This window comes from Tiliqua scincoides, chromosome 2 (assembly GCF_035046505.1).
Source record: "Tiliqua scincoides isolate rTilSci1 chromosome 2, rTilSci1.hap2, whole genome shotgun sequence".
Lineage (NCBI taxonomy): Eukaryota > Metazoa > Chordata > Lepidosauria > Squamata > Scincidae > Tiliqua > Tiliqua scincoides.
This window is the reverse complement of record NC_089822.1, coordinates 178014241-178037823: the sequence shown is the minus strand read 5'-3', so window position 1 is coordinate 178037823 and position 23583 is coordinate 178014241. Positions and strand designations below refer to the sequence as shown.

General features: G+C 45.2%; 1 protein-coding gene across 1 annotated transcript in view; it reads right to left on the bottom strand.

The window, feature by feature from the left end:
- The window catches only part of UBTD2 (ubiquitin domain containing 2), a 70288-nt gene extending 47604 nt beyond the window's left edge, over positions 1–22684 (bottom strand). The window contains exon 1 of the mRNA XM_066617185.1: positions 22561–22684. Coding sequence (XP_066473282.1) covers positions 22561–22630 — 70 coding nt within the window. The 5' untranslated portion in view covers positions 22631–22684. The remainder of the gene's footprint in view (positions 1–22560) is intronic.
- Between the last annotated feature and the right edge of the window lie 899 nt (positions 22685–23583).

Below are 23583 nucleotides of genomic sequence, written 5' to 3'. Positions count from 1 at the left end.
CAAGTAGCCCCGCTGCAGGCTGCAGCTAGACAAGGGGTAAGGGAAAAAATGTTCCCTTACTCCAAGGAGACCTGCAGCCTTCTCCTTCCCAGTGTTGGATACAGCATGGGACGTGCAGCCCTGCTGAGCCAGCACTGGTTAGGATTAGGGTGCTCATCATCAGTAGATCAACTCATGGACAAACGCCCAGCAGGCCATTTCAGTAAACAGCTAATGAGAATCTTCCATACCAGCAAATCAGCTTGAGCAAGACATCGCAGACAGCTCTTGATTTCCAAGGCTGAAACTTTTAAGAGGGGCCCAGCTGGATCAGTCCAAAGACCCATGTAGTCCAGCTTCCTGAATCTCACAGTGGCCCACTAGATGCCTCAAGGAGCACACAAGACAACAAGATACATACATCCTGCTGCCACTCCCTTGTATTTGGTATTCTGAGATAGCCTACTTCTAAAATCATGAGATTGCGCATACACATCATAGCTTGTAACATGTAATGGACTTTTCTTCTACAAATCTGTCCAATCCTCTTTTAAAGGTGTCTAGGTCAGATGCTACCAAATTCTGTGGCAAGGAGCTCCACAGATTTATTACATGCTGGGCAAAAAGCTTTTTCTTTTGTCTGTTCTAACTCAACTGACAGTCAATTTTAATGGATGTCCCCCGATTCTGGTGTTGTGTGAGAAGGGAAAGAACGTGCCTCTGTTCACAAGCAAACATTTTGCAGGCAACCATCTTCTAGTTTAGACAGTTTCAGCCCTAGAAAGATCTCCCTTGAGTGAAACTGATGAATCAAAAACTTCTGCTTGTAAAGAGTCTAATGCTGTAGTATCAAGTGTTTAAAGGCCTTCCTGCCAACAGATGTAATCATAAATAAGCACCCCAGGCTGCCACAATACAGTAAGCTGTGGCACTTAAATATCATTTTCATGGTATTCTCTGCAAACATGTACTGAAAGTGTGCAATGAGCAGCATGAGAATCTCCTAAGGAAAGGAAAGAAGAGCTAGTGTAATGGAGCAACTAAGAGTTTGAATTGCAAACTGGGACCTCTCTGGTTTGAATTGTGCATCTGCCATGAACTCACTACATAGACTTAAGTGAGTCACTTCCTCTCAGCTGCAGCTCCCCAGTTGCAATGTGGAAATAATTCTTTACAAGGTTCTTGTGAGTATTATACAAAGGTAATAATACATGTGAAGTACTTTGGACAGTCAAAGTGTTACACAAATGCTGGATACTGTAATAATTTGTCCCCCTTCTTCCTGAAAACACTTTGAACAGGAAAGTTGGTAGAGACACGACCTATGTTGTGCCAGTAGGAGTCAAACAAATGCAAGCCCCTACTGACTTTTGTAGACTTTGACTAAGTAAATCTCACTGCATTATTATAATAAAGAGTACAGGTGCAACTTACTTTCTTTGTCATGGCAGTTCCTACCATGTCCATTTAGTTGCAACCATATGGCATCATGATTTGCATTTCAACAGCAATCATGATTAAGCCATTTCTGCCCAAAAAGTTGCATATAAGCAACAGGGATCAAATGTGTACACCTGTGGGCTGGGCAAAAATGGGTTATCTAGAATTCTACATTCCCAGTTGAAATATATTTCATTTCAGGTTGTAACCAGGAGCATAGTTACATCTTGCAGAGATATAAACTAGGGCCTATGAACAGCCTCATAATATTGTATTTGCAAAAAATCTAGATGCCTATGTATTTATAACATGGGCTCTCTTACCACCACAGCATGTAGTATCAAACCAATCATATTTTATTTGCTAAAGGCTTTACCTGAATGGTCTGTAAAATTAAATCTTTTATGTCATCAGAAGACATTAAAACATGTTTTCTCTATCCTCCAGAAAAGAAACCAAGCATCCATATACATCCGTATACATATGCACTGGAAAGGTTATAATTACTTATTGAGACAAGAAATGATAGCATTACTATATTCTACTCAAACATTTGAAGGTTAATCCTTTATTTCATTTGGAGCCCCTGCTCTAAAGCAAGGATCTTCAAGGGTTTAACAAAAAAGAAAGAAAAGCTAAGCCTTCTTAAGTCATGAAAACCATTTTGACCTTTTCCATCTTTCCTTCCAAAAGTGAAAACACGCAGCACTACAAAAAGAAATTCATTAGCCTGCTGCTCTTACTAAAGAAAAAACCCCAGCACTGAAAGTCTAAAATGGACCCTGCACCTCCCCCATTTTTCCTTAGGGAAGTGAACCAGTGGATCATCTGCTTCAGAGCAGATTTAACTTTATCTACTGCTGCGGTTTTCAAACTCGCAGGGAGTTTGAATCCCGCAGTAAGTCTTTTTGGGGGCGAGGGGGAGGCAGCAGCGTGATCCCCAGGATTGTGCCACTCAGAGGGGCTGCAGGGGCTTGGTGCACTTGCCCAAGCTCCCTGCAGCCCCCCAGGGGTGCGGGGAGCCCTGCGCGACCTTTGGCAGGGCTCCCCGGGTCAGGGAAAGTGACAGCGGAGTGATCACGCCCTGCACTGCTAAAACGGAAGCGGTGCGCAATCGCCCCACTTCCCCTTTTGACCGGGTTGCAAGGACTGGCGTGCACCCTCCAGACCGTGCAGCAGCTGTCCCTGGCTGCAGGGAGCCAGGTGTGAGCGCCTGCAGGGCTCCCTGGGTCAGGGAAAGTGAGAGTGGGGCGACTGCACTCCGCCAATGGAAGTGGAGCATGATCACCCCACTCTCACTTTCTCTGACTCGAGGAGCCCTGCAGGCGCTCACACCTGGCTCCCCACAGCCAGGGATGGCTGCTGCAGGGACTGGAGGGTGCACCCCAGTCCCTGCAGCCCGGTCAAAAGGGGAAGTGGAGCGATCGCGCACCGTGTCCGATTTAGCGGAGTGGGGTGCGATCGCTCCGCTGTCACCTTCCCTGACCTCCTCGGGGGGGGTGCAGGGGGCTTCAGCAAGTGCACCAAGCCCCTGCAGCCCCCCTAAGCGGCGCGATGCTGCTTCCTCCCTGCCTCCTGGCTGCCCCCGTACCTTAAGGGGAAAGGGACCAGGACCCTCAGGCTGGGGCATTGCGACGCCCCAGTTTGAATACCACTGATCTACTGGATTGATTCCCATCAATCAATTTACAAGTTCATTTACATACAGTATTAAACTAGCTAAAACAAAAGAGATTCCTCTTAGCTGTTATGAATCACATAGCACTCACAGGATTTTTTGATGGTTGGGAACAAGGACCCAAGATCCTTTGTTAAGCATTTGAAGACACAACACAATGTGTTCAAAGAGAAGAGTACATTAGAATTGGAATACACAAAGTACACATAACATTCAATTTCTGTATTTCCTCATATTGTCACATTTTAGTACCACTTTCTTAAGCCTTCATAAATGCATTAGTGATTCTACAATTAGAACAGCTGTTTTCATTCCCTCTTTAGCCTAAAGGTGTTTCATTGTCAGAATGAGACAAACTTGCTTCCAAATAATATACCTGAGTTGACTGCACATCAAAGGTATTTGAAGGAGCTGTGATGTGTTCTCTACTTGTATTACTAGGAAGTGAACAGATGTCCAAAAAATTCTAAGCATAGAACACATGATATACAATTGACTTAAATACTATGAAATGTATTAAACAGTAAAGTGGTGGAATGACAGACTATTTTAAATTTGCCATTTAAAGATGTATTGGCAATAACAACAGAATTAAGCTTGGTTGGAGAGTGGAGGAGGCAATCTTCTTTTTTAACAGCATGGCTGGGTTGAATATTACACTACAAATTGCATCTGCCTTAGACATAAATGAGCTTCCACCTAGTTTCTCAGCAAATAGGATATTCGCAAAGTACCTTTTGAAAAGGAAATCTTCCAGATGAGCTCTGAGTCAGAATTCTCCTGGATTCACAAAAGCTTTGTCTTGCCCAGACCACAAGTGTACACATTTGTCGTTGGGCAAAAATGGTTTAATGCTGTTATCCTTCATGCTGCCCTGTTTAAGTGTACATACATTTTTTGAACATGAGGAAATTGCCAGAAAATTAACAGCTATTTCCTCATAGCCAGTCTAGTTTCACAAGAGTTTGGAATTTTCAAAATGAAAAGATAAATGCTTCTTACTATTGGGTTTGTCAATAGTAAGAACGAATTCGTGTTTGATATGCATGTGCTAACCTCCTGATTGGGCCACACAGCCAAGGGCAAATGAGATGGGTACTGTGTGGAGAGAAGCATGCACAGACAGGATGACACTCAAAGAAAGTTTCTGCCCTTGGCCAGCTTACACTTACATCTCTGCTTACAGAGATGGAATTACAAATTTGAATTCTTTTTTACCTTCACTGCAGGTCAGGAGATGTATCTTTTAGGGACTATGGACCAAAGGATTTCTGGTGGCGGGCTGGATCCAGCCTGTAGGCAATAGGTTGCCTACCCCTGATAAAGATGTTAAGTGTCATGCACATTAGCAGCCTCAAGACTGGCCACTGTTAAAAGGCTCAACAGTGTGCTTAATGACTCATTGGTCAGACCCACCATGGTAATTCTAATCTCCATTCAGCCTCTTATCATAGATCGTGTTTCACTTCTACTGCCATGGAGCTACCTTGTATGAACATTTACTTATTACAATCCACTATCAGAATGGAGAAGATTTAATTAATTCAAAGCAATCTATAACCCATACAAGGTGAGGCAGACTAAACACATAGACCAGGAGATAAACTGCCATTCAATGTGTGTGAATGTAAGTGACACAGAGAAAAGATGCCTGCATATGACCCAGGACCTAACCACAAGATAAATGACATATAAGTGGTTATATCTACAAGGGTAATTGCCACAACAGAGTCACTGTTATAAATAGTTTCAAAAACAGCAGACATATATCTGGCAGGAGGTCTGGTCTAGAGGGTAGAGCCTCCATTTGCCTGAAGATTAACATCCACAAGGTCGCCAGTTCGAGGCCACCGGCACCGTGCGACCTTGAAGCAGCTGGCAAGCTGCAGCTGAGCTGTTCCATCTGCTCGGAGCGTGGGAGGATGGAGGCCAGAATGTTAAACCAGATCGGAGTGTAACAGCTTGAATGTGGTGGTTCTTGAAAGAGAGAACCTTCTTTCAATTTGTAAAAATCCCTGCGTGGATTTAATAAGCCTGCCTGTGTAAACCGCCTTGAATAAAGTCTTGAATAAAGACCAAGAAAGGCGGTATATAAATACTGTATATTATTATTATTATTATTATTATTATTATTATTATTATTATATTCAATAGGGTCCCTGAAATATCATTCCTAATATCCAATGGATTCTCAGCAGTTTAACAGTACTGACTGATGATGGGCATACGATTACTGGGTAAATACTTTCCCATGCATTCGTATGTACAGATCCAAGATAAAATAGGGAAATATTAAGGTACTATGATACTGTTCCGATCCCGGGTCTTGCTCGTATCAATGCGAGGTCTTCCTTCCCTTTTCGTGTGATACAGTCGCTTTGTTTGCAGTTTCACTCTGCTGCACACCAGCGAGTGGTCGGTGTCACAGGCAGCACCCTGATAGCTGCGTGTGATCTTGATGCTGGGAAGGCTGGAGCGTCTGGTGAGAATCAGGTCGAGCTGGTGCCAGTGCTTTGATCTTGGGTGTCTCCAAGAGACTCTATGTTGGGGCTTCGTGTTGAAGAACGTGTTGCTGACACAGAGACTGTGATGACAGCAAAACTCTAGCAGGCGTTGGCCATTTTCGTTCATCTTCCCAGTGCCGAACTGACCTAAGCAAGTGGGCCACGAACTGTTATCAGCACCAACTCTAGCGTTGAAATCGCCGAGGATGAACAATGGCTCTTTTACGGGGATCTTCTTGATAGTGGTGGCCAGGTCATCATAAAATTTGTCTTTGGCTTCTGCTGGAGACGACAGAGTCGGTGCATAAGCACTGATGAGGGTGACAGGTCCTGCTGATGACTGGAGCTGCAGGGACAAAATTCTTTCACTTCCCACAGTAGGTGGGATGATGGATTTCAGCAGGGTATTTCTGACCGCAAAGCCAACACCATGTTCCCTGGTTTCATTTGGTGGTTTTCCCTGCTAGAAGAATGAGAAATTTCGCTCCTTGACAGATCCGGAATCTGGCAGCCTTGTCTCTTGAAGGGCGACAATGTCCATCTGCAGTCTGCTCAGCTCCATGTCGATGACAACTGTTTTGCGTGCATCGTCTATTGCTTGCAGGTCATCAGAGAAGCCAGGTGTCATTGTCCTTACATTCCAGGTGCCCAGCTTTAGGGCAGGAGTTTTCTGTTTTCTATTGCATGGTGCAGAGTTGTCGATCCGCTTGTCGGTTTTCACCCTAAACCCCACGCACCCCGTGAGGTTAAAGGACCGTGGCGAGGCAACACCTTACTGGCTGGGGACTGCCCAGCTTAAGGCGGGCGGTAGCTGCCCAATGAGATGCAATGATCTCTCCCACCGTCGGAAGCAGCCCCTGGCGTCATGCCCTACGCCAATCGAGCAAAGACTTATAACCGGTAACTGCTGCTTCCCGTGTTGTGCCGACGCCGTATGGCGAAGTTGGAGTGTCCTCTCCAGTGCGCGAAGCCTGGGTAAAGAAGGTATGGAGGATAGGCTGTTACCCATGCAGCAAATCCCCCCTCTCCACGTCGCTGGAATGATCCAATGGAAAAGCAGAAACCAATACAGTTGGTTCCAGCGGCGTCGCAGGAGTTGCCAGAACATGACTGTGTGCAGCCACGAACCGCCTGAGGGACTCCGGCTCCTGATTTTGCCTCGCGGTTGACTCCTGAAGCCTTTTCCACAACTAGATGCAGCCACAAGGCAGTGGAGGTTTGGAATCAGAGTTTTCCTTCTCTTAGATGGAAACCCCTCTCGTGCCCCTCCCCCTGCATCCCGTCTGCCTCACCACTGCTCCCTTTTCAACTTCCTGATACACACAAACCCCTCTCGTGCCCCTCCCCCCTGCATCCCGTCTGCCCCACCACTGCTCCCTGTTCAACTTCCTGATACACACAAACCCCTCTCCTGCCCCTCCCCCCTGCATCCCCTCTGCCTCACCACTGCTCCCTGTTCCAGGCCCGGTCTCTTCCAGGCCCGGTCGATGCAAACGCATCCAACAGATGGGAACATTTCAAGAATGCCGTTTACAACACCGCCTTGTCCATATTTGGCAAGAAGACCAACAAGACAGCAGACTGGTTTGAAGCCCACTCTGAGGAGTTGACACCAGTCATTGAGGAAAAGAGGAGAGCTCAAGCAGCATACAAGGCCTGTCCCAGTGAGCGCAACCTGCAGGTCCTCCGAGGTGCTCGCAGCAAAGTCCAGCAGACTGCCAGGAGATGTGCTAACGACTACTGGCTCCAGCTCTGTTCCGAGATACAGATAGCAGCTGACACGGGCAACATCAAGGGGATGTATGATGGTATCAAGCAGGCCCTAGGTCCAACACAGAAGAAAATTGCCCCTCTGAAGTCTGCAACAGGCGAGGTCATCCAGGATCGGGCGCAGCAGATGGAACGCTGGGTGCAGCACTACTCTGAGCTATATTCCAGAGAAAATGTAGTCACCGAAGAAGCGCTGAACAACATTGAGTGCCTGCCTGTGCTGGAGGAGCTTGACAGTGAACCAACCCTAGAAGAACTTCACGTGGCCCTGGACTCCCTTGCCTTTGGCAAGGCACCTGGAAAAGACAGCATCCCTGCTGAAGTCCTAAAGTGCTGCAAAGAGATCATCATCACTGAGCTGCATGAAATCCTTTGTCTCTGCTGGAGAGAAGGTGGAGTACCTCAAGACATGAGGGATGCAAACATCATCACGCTGTACAAGAACAAAGGCGACAGGGGTGACTGCAACAACTACCGTGGCATCTCTCTCCTTAGCGTTGTAGGAAAGTTGTTTGCCCGAGTTGCACTAAAGAGGCTCCAGGTACTTGCAGAGAGCGTTTATCCAGAATCACAGTGTGGATTCCGAGCCAACAGGTCCACCACTGATATGGTATTCTCCCTTAGACAACTGCAGGAGAAATGCAGTGAACAACGACAGCCACTCTTTATAGCCTTCATAGATCTCACGAAGGCTTTCGACCTGGTCAGCAGGGATGGCCTCTTCAAGATTCTCCCCAAGATTGGATGTCCACCCAGGCTCCTCAGCATCATCAGATCCTTCCACAAGGACATGAAGGGCACTGTTGTCTTTGATGGCTCCTTTGACATCCGAAGCGGCATGAAACAGGGCTGTGTTCTTGCACCAACCTTGTTTGGGATCTTCTTCGCTGTCCTGCTGAAGCAGGCCTTTGGAACTACAACAGAAGGCATCTATCTCCGGACCAGATCAGATGGAAAGCTCTTCAACCTCTCCAGACTGAGAGCAAAGTCCAAAGTCCAGCTGAAATGTCTGCGTGACTTCCTCTTTGCCGACGATGCAGCTATCACTACCCACTCTGCCAAAGATCTCCAGCAGCTCATGGATCGTTTTAGCAAGGCCTGCCAAGATTTTGGACTGACAATCAGCCTGAAGAAAACACAGGTCATGGTTCAGGATGTGGACTTACCTCCCTGCATCACAATCTCTGCACATGAACTGGAGGTTGTCCATGACTTTGTGTACCTTGGCTCAACTATCTCCGACACTCTTTCTCTCGATACCGAGCTAAACAAACGCATCGGTAAAGCAGCTACCACGTTTTCCAGACTCACAAAGAGAGTCTGGTCCAACAAGAAGCTGACGGAACATACCAAGATCCAGGTCTACAGAGCTTGCGTCCTGAGTACACTTCTGTACTGCAGCGAGTCATGGACTCTTCACTCACAACAGGAGAGGAAACTGAATGCTTTCCACATGCGCTGCCTCCGACGTATTCTCGGCATCACCTGGCAGGACAAAGTTCCAAACAACACAGTCCTGGAACGTGCTGGAATCCCTAGCATGTATGCACTACTGAAACAGAGACGCCTGCGTTGGCTCGGTCATGTTGTGAGAATGGATGATGGCCGGATCCCAAAGGATCTCCTCTATGGAGAACTCGTGCAAGGAAAGCGCCCTACAGGTAGACCACAGCTGCGATACAAGGACATCTGCAAGAGGGATCTGAAGGCCTTAGGAGTGGACCTCAACAAGTGGGAAACCCTGGCCTCTGAGCGGCCCGCTTGGAGGCAGGCTGTGCAACAAGGCCTTTCCCAGTTTGAAGAGACACTTGGCCAACAGTCTGAGGCTAAGAGGCAAAGAAGGAAGGCCCATAGCCAGGGAGACAGGCCAGGGACAGACTGCACTTGCTCCCAGTGTGGAAGGGATTGTCACTCCCGAATCGGCCTTTTCAGCCACACTAGACGCTGTTCCAGAACCACCTTTCAGAGCGCGATACCATAGTCTTTCGAGACTGAAGGTTGCCAACTAGAATGATACTGTTCCATACAATCTTGAAAGGCTTCCAAAGTTTTAACCGCTAAAAATTTGAATGAAGGCCACCTCTCAGAGAAAGAAACTCTACTTTTAAATCAACTTTCTTGTTTTCTGCATGAATATTTAATAAACTTTCTTTCCGTTCCATATTTCATGCTATAAGAAATCTATACTGTAAAAAAAAAATCTGCAAATTTGACAATATTGAAAACAGTACTGTTTTCACATTTCTATATTCCTTACACAGCTTCCTGGATTTTTCTTCTTCAGCAAGGACAGAGACTTCTACATCTAGGCTAAAAATAAGTTTTCAAAAAAAAAAAAATATGTTCTTTGTTTCACATAGAATTGTCTTGTGCATATTTTTGTTTTAGCAGGCAGCTTGTTAATGCTACAAACAGTTCATCCTCCAAACCACCCATTCAGTCTTAAAAGGTCATTTTCAAATTTCATATTATTGAGAAAAATACTAGAAAGATTTTATAAAATCACAAAATATATTTTCTGTGGAACTAACTTCAAAAAATCTGGCAGTATCATTTTGGCAAAACATAATGAGTAAAGTTTTATTATAAAGAAAAAAGGTGCATTTTCCAAGTTGGATTTTAGTTTTAAAGAATAGTCTTGGTTTGGGAAATGTGCAGTTTTTTGAAGGAACTCTGGAACAACTTCATGTAAGTGCCAGGAGTTTGCAGATAATGCAATTCACTCCCCATTCCAACCACCTCAAGGTATATGTCCTCGAAAAGGTAATAAAACATAAACTTAACCCAGTGAGAATTCCACATATTATATTGGAAGTACATCTTCACAGCATATGGAGTTCAATTTAACTTAGGGCGAAATCCTAACTCATTATGTCAGTGCTTTCCAGCATTGACATAAGGGCAATGTAGATCTAAAGTAAAGGAATAAACATTCCCTTACTTTGAGGAGGTCTCTGTGAGTGACACCCAACTGCAAGATGCAGCACACGTCCCATTGGCACTGCTATGCCAGTGCTGGAAAGCTCTGACAATTTAGGGCACAATCTTAACCCCTTAGCTAAATTTGCTTACCTTCAACCTCTCAAATTTCTCCCTGTTAAAAAGACATAAGCTTTACACTACCAGGTCTCTGGTTGCAGTTTATGCATCTCATACAAAGGTTATTCTAGGAAATCAGTGAAAGTTGGTCTAGGCTTGATTACTCATGATTACCTGTGGAGAATCCTTACGATTTTTCTCAGGGTTGGAGCCCTTCTGAAGTCTATGGCGGCATGCCAAAAGCTGCCCCCCCTTACCTGATGATGTGCCAGCCTCTGTACTCTCTAATGTTTTAGGCTCAGCACTCTTTTCTCCCCCTCTATTTTTCAGTCCAAGGAATAGAAGCAAATAACATAACCGGAACTGGAAAAGGTGCAGGAGAGAGCAATCAAAATGACGGCTGGGCTCGGGCACCTCTCTCATGAGGAAAGGCTACAGCATTTGGGGCTCTTCAGTCTAGAAAAAAGGTGCCTGAGGGGGCATGCTTGAGATGTACAAAATTATGCAAGGAATTGGAAGGATAGAGTGGATAAAAGGATGTTCTTTTCCCACTCACACAACATCAGGACCAGGGAACAGCCATTAAAATTGAGTGTCAGGAGAGTTAGAACAGAAAAAGAGAATATTTCATTACCCAGTATGTAATTAGACTGTGGAACTCCTTGCCACAGGATGTAGTGATGGTGTCTGGCCTTGATGCCTTTTTAAAAGGGGTCAGACAGATTTATGGAGGAAAATTTCATCACATGTTACAAGCCACAATGGGTAAATGCAACCTCCTGGTCCTAGAAGTAGGCTATATCTAACTACCAGATGAAAGGAAGTGGCAACAGGATGCAGGTATCTTGTGTCTTGTGTGCTCCCTGAGGCATTTGCTGGGCCACTGTGAGATACAGGAAGCTGGACCAGATGGGCCCTTGGTCTGATTCAGCAAGGCTCTCCTTATGCATGTCTGTCACATACGCTGCAGGGCCCAGGCAGAAGACTAAATAGTACGTTTATCAAAGTATGGCAGCCTACATTTGACTTGATGTGTCACAAGTGGTACAGGTTTTGATCTTACCACTCTTACAACTGGGCAATAGGAAACACTTTCTACTCTAAAACTTAATTGCTGCAACTGAAATGTACTTCTTTAGTCTTCCTCTTACCAGAAATTTTTTCAGTAATTTGAAATACAGCAATCATGTCCCTGCTTTCCACTCCAATTTCCTCTCAACTAAAGATGCTTAATTTCCTTTGGCCTTTTGCCATGTATCTTCCAAACCTCTTTGTGGCTCACTTCTGAGTCTTCTGTTAGTATCTTGAGCTGACAAGCTTCCTAACTTATACACACCACAACATGACACTGCCACACAGAAAGGCACTATTATCTCTTGAGTCTGTAAGCAGCCCAAAGTGACACACTTTATGACAGTCATAAAAGAAATCTTGGCAACCTTCAACATTGCTTGAGTTTGGGGGAAAAGAAAACAAGAGTATTTGGTATTCCTAGCAGGTGGCCAAATCGTATTTTACATTTGACTGTTACATTCTTACAAAATAGCATTCCTAGCAAAGTAATCTTCATTGCCAACAAATTGTAACCAATTAAACAAAATATTCTTTTTAGTGCTATACACTATATGAAGTGTTTTAACATTACTTTAAAAACCATTTCCAAATGACCTGTCCATCTAGTATCAGTGGCATTTTTCTACTTACTACCATATTCTCTCCTATTACATACATACAAAATTACTGAAATGTTTACTCTTGCCTAGGAGACCACTTACATTCTCTGACAGTATCTGATGTACTGTATTTTTGTTTTGTTGCCTTAAAGACAGAACTCATCTTTCACAGGTGAGCATATCACTACTTTTAAAATTTCAGTTCATGAACAGAACAACTGTATGAGATGGCATTACCTTAACTAGAACAATAACCCTTTAAAGTGCCTGGTCTTCATTAACATCTGCCTAACAACAATTTGTTCACCGCTTTCAGAGTTATGCATAAACTCCCTCCATAGTTCAAAAGTCTGTTTATTTCTCTTGTTCCAAATATAAAGTAAACACAGAATAATTGTAGGAGTTACAGGAACCACAATTTAGGATTAAATCTCCAGACTACAGGGATATCCTAACTTTTTAATCATTTATGCCCTCTCTCAGTATACATTTCTGCCCCACTCTTGAAGAAATGCACCCTCATGCAGGCAGAGAGCAATTCAATAGAAATGCCAGAACATTACACTGGTGTGTAATGTTAAACTGTGGAAAGTTTCTTTTTCAATCAATAATGCACAATTGCTGTTATGAGACACACACATGGAGACTGTCCAGAGGATGAGCAATATTAATTGCAAACAGAAACCACAGAAATTGTGAAATTATTTCAGCATTTTTCAGTCCATATTTTGTACAATTGTTGCAGAAAGTTTCCAAAGTGGTATCTTGTCAGAGAAACAGACAAAGATCTCCAGCTCTTGCACATATCCACAGGTCAACACACCTCTTCCCACTGAAAGTTTCTGCTATACGTCTTTATTAGCACTAGCAGTACAACGTACTCTCACAATCTTTAGAACAGAATACTAGTACATGCCATGGGAATTTGGTTGTCAAATCCTCATAGCTCTAGGTGCAACCTTCTTGTTATAACATTCCATGCTCTATTCAAGTTGAGTTCTAACTTGTTTGGATTCTACTTGCCAAGAGCACATCTTTGCAAAATGTCAAATAGACTGTTAAGTGCATGTCATGTCTTTTCAATCAGCACAGTGCATAGCCAGGGATGTGCTGGTACTGCACTACTCCACTCCCCAGTCCCCCTTATCATGCCAAACATTTGATCTAAAAGAAAGCATCAGCTGAGGATCATAACTGCATGCCCAGTCTGCAGTATCAGAGCCCAATCCTCACCGCCAGTGCCCACGTTTGCAGGTCCTATCGCCAGGTGAGCACCAGTAGTGGCTCAGCTCTGGCTGGCACTGGGCTACTGCTGGGTGGGCACCCAGCCTCCACTGCTCAGCAGTTGTGCAGAACGCTGAAAAGCAGACAGGTAAGCAGGGGCATGGGGGAGGTGGGTGGGGGGATGATAGGGAAGAGGTGTTACGGGAAGACGGGAGGCAGGAAGAGGGTGGGGAGGAGGTGTGCCTTGGGAGGGAGGTGGGACCAGTGGAGCGACACTCCACCGGATCCAAAGCCTCTGTGTTGGGCTCACCGCCCAACAGAGAGGCACTTGATTCACTGCTGACGTTTGGGTTGGCAGTGAATCGAGTAGTCCCACTGCAGGGCTACTCCATTTACCCGGGGAAAGGGGACAAAAGTCCCCTTCTCCTGAGGTGCCGTCTGCGGCTGCTCAAACCATACAGGATGAGGTGGCAGCCATTTTTGATGCAGCCATAGCCCCACATCCTGGGCAGCTCAGGATTGGGCTGTCCATTTCCTACTAACAAAATGGAGAAAAATCACTGTTCTTGTTTTTTTAAAAAGCAATTGTATTACCAAGTTATAACCAAGACTTTCCACACTAGAAAATTAGCTCCTTCCTCAGCAATCATGTTATGATTTCCAAGATCAACCACTATCACAGTATTTTGGGAGTGGGTCTCTACCCTAAATACAAAATCAGTCAGAAATTCAATTGGAGTGGGCAACGCTTGCTATAGCTGAAAGAGAAGGAGATGGAAAAATGCAATACATCAAAAGAGGCAAAATACTTCGTAGTATCTTTGTGTTGGTCCTATGGCAATCTATTTTCTTTAGTCATCTCTCCCTACAGTTGCTAGGGTTGGTAATAAGAAGAATTCCATAATCCCAAATTCCTACCTGCAGGGGATGAGAGGTTCCTTGTGAAAGGGGAGGTTATTTTTTGATCCCCAGATGATTGAACTATAGTGATGTTAAACCACTGGTGAAACTAAATCAGTTTCATTCCGCTCTTTGCAGAAATATTTGCAAATGAAGACTTAGAACGTGCTATTTCAACGTTCCAAAACTACTAAATTCTAATCTTACCCTAGAAATTACATAAATGGCATTACAGAAGTACAATATTTCTAGGCATGCATATACAACTGTTATTTATATAGCATGCTTACTTACAGCAGCACTAAACACTTGGTAACAGGACTAATTTGAGGAGAGTGAAGCATCAAAAATAACATCAAGATTATGAGCTTGTGAGAAGAAGCAAAGCATAGTTAATTTTGGAGAGAGAAACCTTGGAGGTGGGACAGAACGATGACTTCAGTTCTTTCTATCTTGATTTTCAGAAAGTGAGAGGACATTCAGAGACAGCAAAGAAAATTAGAGGGCTGACATGCAGAGAGAAGGGACAGTGAAGTATAGCTCATTGTATCAGGAAAACATGCCCATCCGTCCATCTCATAATAGGATTCCAGTATGGTCAGTAGCACTAAACAAGTTGCCTATCCCTGTTCTGAATTCTTCAAAGATTTTCATCTGAACAGACAGTCAAAGTATAGCTCAAGAGCTATATTTGACCTGGCAATATTTTTATTAAGTCCATAATAGTGTCAGACACTGCTGCATGGCTTTACATGTACTGCAGTTATTTTAAACACACCATCCATGTGTGCAGTTATATACTTCTATTTCTTACCACCAGTCACTGGTCACCTAAGGATACTTCAGGAGACAAGATGACGGCAAAGCACAAAACTCAACTGTTTGAAAGCTTTGTACCATGAATAGGCAGGACATGTGTCAAGAAGAAAGGAGCAGCAATCAGACAGCTGCAGACTAAAGGTTTAATCTGTATGATTTACAAGGCCCATATTTCAAGAAACTGGAGCTCTTCTTTCTATTCTGTGCAAGTCACTGATGACTCTTCAAAGTTTAGCAAGAAACAAACATTTAAAATTCCTAAAGAAAATTAATCTTTAATAGACTAATAAAAGGGAATTTCCACAAAGTGTCTAATGGGGGAAAGAAAAAAATTAGTGTAGCCACAATGTCTCTGACACAGTCTACTTTGGCAGACAAGTTCAATGTATTGAAAAAATAATGAAACAAGCTGAATGTAAAACTTAATTAAGTAGAGTGGACCGGCCTTATATGCAGGTCCGGCAACCCCTTTGTGGGGTACCCTTTAAAAAACCTTTAAAAAGTAAAAATGAGTAACAAAATAGGCTTCCCTATCTTCACACTGCAAAATTGTGCTACCTGAAGGGCTGCAGAGCAGTCTTCTAAGCTCCTGTAAGCCACTTCCAGGTCATGAAATGCATTCTGGGGTGAGCCAGTGCCAAGGGATGGGGTCGCGCAACCCAGAAGTGGCTGACAGGAGTACAGAAGACTGCCTTGCAAACAATACGATTTTGTGGTGTGAAGGTAGGGAAGCCTATTTTCTTCCTGATTTTTACTTTTTAAAAATGTTTTTAAAACAAACGCCAGTATCTGCGGTTATTGATAACCATGGATGAACCATTAAATGAACCTCCATGAAAACTGAAGGACTATAGTACACACATAAACAAAGTACCACAGCACAGGAGATAGTCCACATGACATACAGTAAAGCTGTCTTTCAAAAAAGGTCAGAGTAAGCAGGATTTAAGCATTCAACCTACCCAGTGATGCAACAGGTTGAGCAAACTCTGAGTCTCAGATCATACAAATATAACATCAATCACCACAGATGGTGTTTCACTGAGATAGGACCCAAATTTATGTTACTGAAGATGAGGCACAGACTTTAACTTCCTTGCAAAGGACCCAGCCACACAGCACGCTAAGCATTGAACTCCCTTTGGTTTAGACTGGAAAAAGCCACTCCCTTTGCAGTCCAAGTGAGGCAGATGACAGCAGTCAATCAGCAGCAGCCTCCCAGAATAGAATACAGTAGTGTTTCTCAAACCGTGAGTAGGGTCCCACTAGGTGGGTCACGAGGCAATTTTAAGCGGGTCCCCATTCATTTCAATATTCTATTTTTAATATATTAGACTTGATGCTGCCATTCTATGTGACTGCATTTGGGGAAATGTTACAGGTCTATACTTTTAACAGGCTACTATGTATATGCTTTTGACAATGATAGTAAATGGAACTTACTCCTAGGTAAGGGTGGGTAGGATTTCAGCCTGGGATTGTTAAAAATTTTACTGCTTCATGGTGTCACTTCCAGTCATGACATTACTTTTGGTGGGTCCTGACAGATTCTCATTCTAAAAAGTGGGTCCCAGGGATAAAAATGTGAGAACCACTGGAATACAGTATCAGCCCTAGTGCCTTCCTTTCAATTCAACTGGACAAATGACTTCTCCATTCTTCCCATTAAAAGTCTAACTGCATTATCATCTATAACAGGGGTGCCCAAACCCTGGCCCTGGGGCCACATGCAGCCCTTGAGGCTTCTCAATGTGGCCCTCAGGGAGCCCCCAGTCTCCAATGAGCCTCCGGAGATTTGTTATGAGCCTCCGGAGATTTGTTAGAGACCACACTGGCCGGACGCAACTGCTTTCAGCGTGAGGGAGACTGTTTGACCTCTCATATGAGCTGTGGGATGAGGGCTCCCTCCACTGCTTGTTGTTTCACGTCTGTGATGCAGGAGCAGCAGCAAAGGAAAGGCCAGCCTTGCTTTGTGCAAGGCCTTTTATAGGCCTTGAGCTACTGCAAGACCTTCATTCATTCATATAAGTTCATCTTTAATATATTCATTTATGTAAACTTATGTAAATTTATTCAAATTTTAAATGTAAATTAATTCTTTTTCCCCAGCTCCCAACACAGTGTTGGAGGGACGATGTGGCCCTCCTGCCAAAAACTTTGGACACCCCTGATCTATATTGGAAAACTGCAAAGAAGATAACATTACACCAAAGTGGATGACAGATACATATTCTGACTTTTTATGTCACATGCATATAAGAACATAAGAAGAGCCCTGCTGGATCAGGCCAAAGGCCCATCTAGTCCAGCTTTCTGTATCTCACAGTGGCACACCAAATGCCCCAGGGAGCACACAAGACAACAGACACATTCTGCATCCCCGTGCCCTCCCCTGCATCTGGCAATCAGACGCAGCCTGCCTCTAAAACCAAGAGCTTGCACATACCTACTGTGACTTGTAACCCATAATGAATGTTTCCTCCAGAAATCTGTCCAATCCCCTCTTAAAGGCATCCAGGCAAGATGCCATCACTACTTCCTGTGGCAAAGAGTTCCACAAACTTATTACACGCTGGTTAAAGAAATATTTTCTTCTGTCTGTCCTAACTCTCCCAACACTCAACTTTGTGGATGTCCCCTGGTTCTGGTGTTAAGTGAAAGGGAAAAGAGCATCTCTCTATCTACTCTGTCCATTCCCTGCATGATTTTGTATGTCTCAATCATGTCCCCCCCTCAGGCGCCTCTTTTCTAGACTGAAGAGGCCCAAACACTATAGCCTCTCCTCATAGGGAAAGTGCCTCAGCCCAGTAATCATTTTAGTTGCTCTCTTTTGCACCTTTTCCATCTCCACTATATCCTTTATGAGATGTGGCGACCAGAACTGGATGCAATACTCCAGGTGTGGCTTTACCATCAATTTGTACAACAGCATTACAATATTAGCTGTCTTATTCTCAATGCCTTTCCTAATGATCTCAAGCATGGAATTAGCCCTCTTCACTGCTGCCACACATTGGGTCGACACTTTTATCGAGCTGTCCACAAGGACCCCAAGATCTCTCTCCTGATCTGTCTCGGACAACTCAGAACCCATTAGCCCAGTGGGTTCTGGGCACTTCTCACTCTTTTAGCACTGGGGCCCACTTCTTAGAATAAGAATATGTTGGGACCCACTGGAAGTGATGTCATGACAGGAAGTGACATCATCAAGCAGGGAAATTTTTAACAATTCTAGGCAGTAATCCTACCCACACTTACCAAGTAGTAAAAAGCATAAACATAGTAGCCTGTTCAAAGTACAGATCTGTCACATTTCCCCAAATGCAGTCACACACCATGGTAGCATCAAGTCTAATATATTAAAAATAAAATATTGAAATGAAAGGGGACCAACCTGAAATTGGTTCGCGACCCACAGTTTGAGAAACAGTGCATTAGCCTATATGTAAAGTTTTGATTCTTTGCCCCAATGTGCATGACTTTACACTTACTTACATTGAAATGCATCTGCCATTTTGCTGTCCAGTTTCCCAGTTTGGAGAGATCCTTTTGGAGCTCTTCACAGTCTCTTATGGTCTTCACCACTCAGAAAAGTTTGGTGTCATCTGCAAACTTGGCCACCTCGCTGCTTAGCCCTGCCTCCAGGTCATTAAGAACAGGTTGAAAAGTACAGGTCCCAGGACAGATCCTTGGGACACTCCATTTTCCACCTCTCTCCATTGTGAAAATTGTCCATTGACTCTGCTCCCTGGATCTCAACCAGTTCCTAATCCAGGAGAGAACCTGTCCTCTAATTCCCTGACTGTGGAGTTTTCTCAGCAGCCTTTGGTAAGGGACCGTGTCAATCTGAAAGTCCAAATATATAATGTCCATGAGTTCTCCTGCATCCACATGCCTGTTGACCTTTTCAAAGAATTCTAAAAGATCTGTGAGGCAAGACTTACTCTTACAGAAGCTATGCTGATTCGCCCTCAGCAAGGCTTGTTCATCTATGTATTTTAAGATTTTATCTTTGATGAGGCATTCCACCACCTTTCCTGGAACAGACGTTAGGCTGACTGGCCTATAATTACCTGGGTCCCCTCTCCTTCCCTTTTTAAAGATTGGTGTGACATTTGCTATCTTCCAATCTTCTGGCACCGTGGCCTTTTCAAGGGACAAGTTGCAAATTTTAGTCAAGAGATCAGCAACGTCATTCTTCAGTTTCTTAATAACTCATGGGTGGATGCCATCAGGGCCTGGTGATTTATTGAACTTTAATTTGACAATTAGGTCTGAAACATCTTCTTTCTTAACCTCTATCCGACTTATTTAACATACACATTATGACATAAAGCTATTTTAATGCTTTTCAAAATCTACAGGATATGGCGTATTAGATGGCAGTACTAAAATAGAAAGGAACTGGTGACTTCATAAACATTAGTAATTTCTCATTACCTGAGGACCCAGTATAACTGAATGGGCTATTTGGTTTGAGATCTCTCTCCAACATATTTTGCAAATGCTCAAAATATGACTACATCATAACTATTCACAAGAATTTGTAAGTTGATATTCTGCAACTCAGTGCTGCATGTGAACTTAAAGAGACGTGAGTGACTTAGTAGGCTAGCAAGATGGACCCTGGGATTTGGTAGGACTGATGCAAAACTTGCAATCTGGGCAGTCTTCTATTTAAGTCTTTTAGGGCACAATCCTAACCCCTTATGTCAGTGCTTTCCAGTGCTGGCATAGCAGTACCAATGGGGCATGTGTTGCATCCTGCAGTTGGATGTCACTCACGGAGGCCTCCTTAAAGTAAGGGAATGTTTGTTCCCTTAACCTCGGAGCTGCATTGCCCTTATGCCAGTGCTGGAAAGCACTGACAAAAGGGGTTAGCATTGCGCCCTTAGTCTCCGTTCAAAGACTTTTAAAGTCAGATTGCGCATTTAACAAAATAATATATTTTATAAAAAGTTTCTTATCTGGGAAATAAGAGTGTATTGGGATATCTTATATTAATGTTATTCTGAGCAGACCAGTTCACTTATACCAATTTTGTTTTATAAACACAAAATAAGTTACTGCACACAGTGTTGTAGAAACACACGTGCATTTACAATTCAGGTCTAAGAACTACATAATTAAACTTGAATCATGCCAGATCTCATTTGAATGAAATAGCTTTAAAATGTATTTATCCTCTGAGCCTAGGGTTTGCAATCCAGCACATAATTTGCACAGATGGACATTCTAGAAAATCCAGCTGGTGTGCCATGCATAGTAGGCCATTTGCCTCCCAAATACACAATGATACACACTTACACAGGGACACACAAAACCTTAATGCAATGATTACTAGTAGGGAGTTTGGGCCCCACTGTAAGTTCTTGCGGGAGAGGGGGGAGGCAGTGATGCAATCACCAGAATCACATTGCTGTTGAGGGGTGCAGGGGCTTACCTGGACTCACCACAGCCTGCAACAGCCTCCCAGGGGCACTGGTAGCCCCATGCCAGCCTCCGCAGGGCTCCACAACATGTGGAGACAGTCAAAATAACTATCATGACGCACTTCCCGTTTTGCGCAAAACCAGAAGTGGGTCGTGATCATTATTTTGACTGTCTCTACATGTTGTGGAGCCCTGCGGAGACAGGCACGGAGCTCTCCGCATTCCCAGGAGGCTGCTGCAGGCTGTAGTGAATTCAGACCAGCCCGTGTCCCTCAACAGCGAGGCGATTCTGGTGATTGTGTCACTGCTGCCTCCCCCCCACAAGAACTTACAGTGGGGCTCAAACTCCCTGCTAGTAATCACTGCATTAAGGTCATGACGCCCCAGTTTGAGAACCACTGCCTTAACAGGTAAATCTGGGACAAAAAGCTTCCACAATTTATACACTTCCCTTATTTATTATGATATATCACACCCTCTGCTAAAGGGTTCTAACTCTTGTTGATACTGTGTATGGACTCCACTATATTACAAAGATGAGACAAAAGCAAAAAAAAATCAGTTTAGGTTGCTTCTTCTATGACCTTGCCTTGCCTCATAATACCTAGTCAACATGGTAACTTCTTAACAATGGGTGACATTACATAGGCATAGTGAACCATCTGGGCCCAGCTAATGGTTTCAAATTCATGATAGCTTTCATTTTATTTAAGCCCAGCGGATTTTACATTATATACCATTGTCCTTGGTTTTGATAACCTATTAAAGTAGGTCCTTTCAGATTTTAGAAGTTGCTTCAGATGTAGGTACTGAAATTCAATTTACTCTAATGGAACTTCTATAACTATACGCCATGCAACACTGACAATTTCAAAATTTATCCCATACAGATTATCACACCTGAATGTCAATTGTTCCATAAAGTAGTTTTATGAACCATAACATCTCAGCATGTAAAAAGACCCCTGAAAGAACCCCAGGCCCAAGATTTTCAAAGCAAAATCTATGCAAGCAATATATGCTGCAAAGCATTCTATTCATATTGTGATGGAAATCATTTTTGTAACAGAGAGAAAGAGAGAGAATGCAAATTTGATCATACCACACCATCTGCCCTTTTAAAAATGGTAGTTAAGACAACGTGGGAGACTTTTGGATCATTCCAACTACGAGAGATAAGAGGAATTTGTCATTATTGGATTGGAAAAGAGCTAGGAACATAACACTTAAATAAGTAAGTAAGATTTTCACATGACAGAGAACAACACACACCTCAAGGGAAAAAAGTATACCCCATCCTTATCATCATCATCACCACCTTGATTGCCATATAAACCTATGCTAGGTTGAAAAACAGGCAGGACTGTAGTTTGGGATTCAGGTTGCATCCTAGCCACATATTCCTGGGAGTAAGCTGCATTGACTATAATGGGGCTTACTTCTGAGTAGACATGCATAGGACTGGGCTCTCAGCCTATTTATTTTTTTATCTCTCTCTCTCCCTCCAGTACAAGTTCCATCCTCTGGCACAACATGTGTGTGTGTGTATGCTGAAGTGTGTGCAGCCTGCTATAGATCCCAGAGGGGAAGGAGAAAGGGGGATGCTTAACAGCCCCATCCTATGCACGTCTCCCCAGAACTAAGTCCCATTCTAGTCAATGGGGCTTACTCCCAGGTAAGTGTGGACAGGACTGGGCTTGTTTCCATCCCTAAGCGGGGGGGGGGGCGCCATGGCTAGGGGAGTACAGAGAACAACCCTCTTACCTGGACCAAGGGGGTGTGCGAGGGGTGCAGGTCCCCCAGCCCGCCCCCTCCAGGGAGGGCCCCGACCCCGCTCGCAGCCACTGCCCCCCACGCCAGGTGGGCCCTGGGCAGCCCTCGGACTTGAAGAAAGTTGGAGGAAGGACCTCCAGGAAGGCTGAAGGAGAAAGAGAGGCGTTCCCTGCAGGGAAGGGCTGGTCTGCGAGGGGGAGAGGAGGGCTCGCGGGCCCTCGCGGTCTCCCTCCCACAGCGGAGGAGCCGCTGCCTCTCCCCAGCCGGAGGGCAGCCCAGCCCGGCCCAGCCCAGCCCGGCCCCTCCGCGCCGCCGCCCCCTCCTCTCACCTCCGGTGCCGTCCGAGTTCTCGTTCAGGCTGCCCGAGGAGTCGTGGTGGGAGCCCACACACCCGCCCATGGGGCCCGGCCGCCCGGCCCGGAGACCCCCCTCCTCTTCCGCTTCTTCGCCCGAGCTTCGCCGCCGCGCCACCGGCCGGGCAGGCGCGCTGGCTCCGGAGCCGCCGCCGCCGCCGCCCCCTCCTCGCTGCGCTCGCCCCGGCCCCGCCTCCCGCGCTCAGGCGCCCGCCCGCCTGCCTGCCCGCCCCGCCGGCGAGGGGAGCCTGGAGACGCGGCGGCTCCGTCAAGCCAATCAGGCCCGCCAGCACGGCCGCAGAGGGCACGCCGGGGGCGGCAGCGGGGTCTCCCTCGTGCCTCCTCCCGCGCGGAAGGCCTCCCCGCTGCCCCGCACGGAGGCAGAGCGGCGGCGGGGAGACCTGCGTCGCCCCCCGGGTCCGCAGCCCTCGTCACCCCGCTCCTGCAGCGCCCTCGCTGCCTTTCCAGCCCAGTCCTGTGCGGGTCTACTCAGAAGGAAGTCCCATTCTAGTCAACGGGGCTTCCTCCCAGGTAAGTGTGGACAGGATTGCAGCCTCAGACTGCACTTACCTGCTGCGAGTAAGCCCCATTGACTAGAATGCCTTCCCCATCTACAGTATTGCTTTCCTTCCCCACACACCCTCTCTCAGAGGTGGGAAGGCCCTGGCGGAAAACCCCCAAGACTCAGCTGCCTGCTGCTTGAGGAGGAAATACCCACCTTTGTGCACATCCTTGGTTGGGAGAGTTAGAACAGACAAAAGAAAGTATTTCTTTACCCAGCATGTAATTTATCTGTGGAACTCCTTGCCTCATGATGTGTTGATGATGTCTGACCTGGATGCTTTTACAAGGAAATTGGACAGATTTCTGGAGGAAAAGTGCATCAGGTTACAAGCAATGATGGGTATGTGCAGCCTCCTGCTTTTAGAAGTAGGCTATCTCAAATGCCAGGTGCAGGGAAGTGGCAGCAAAATGGAGGTATCTTGTTGTCTTGTGTGC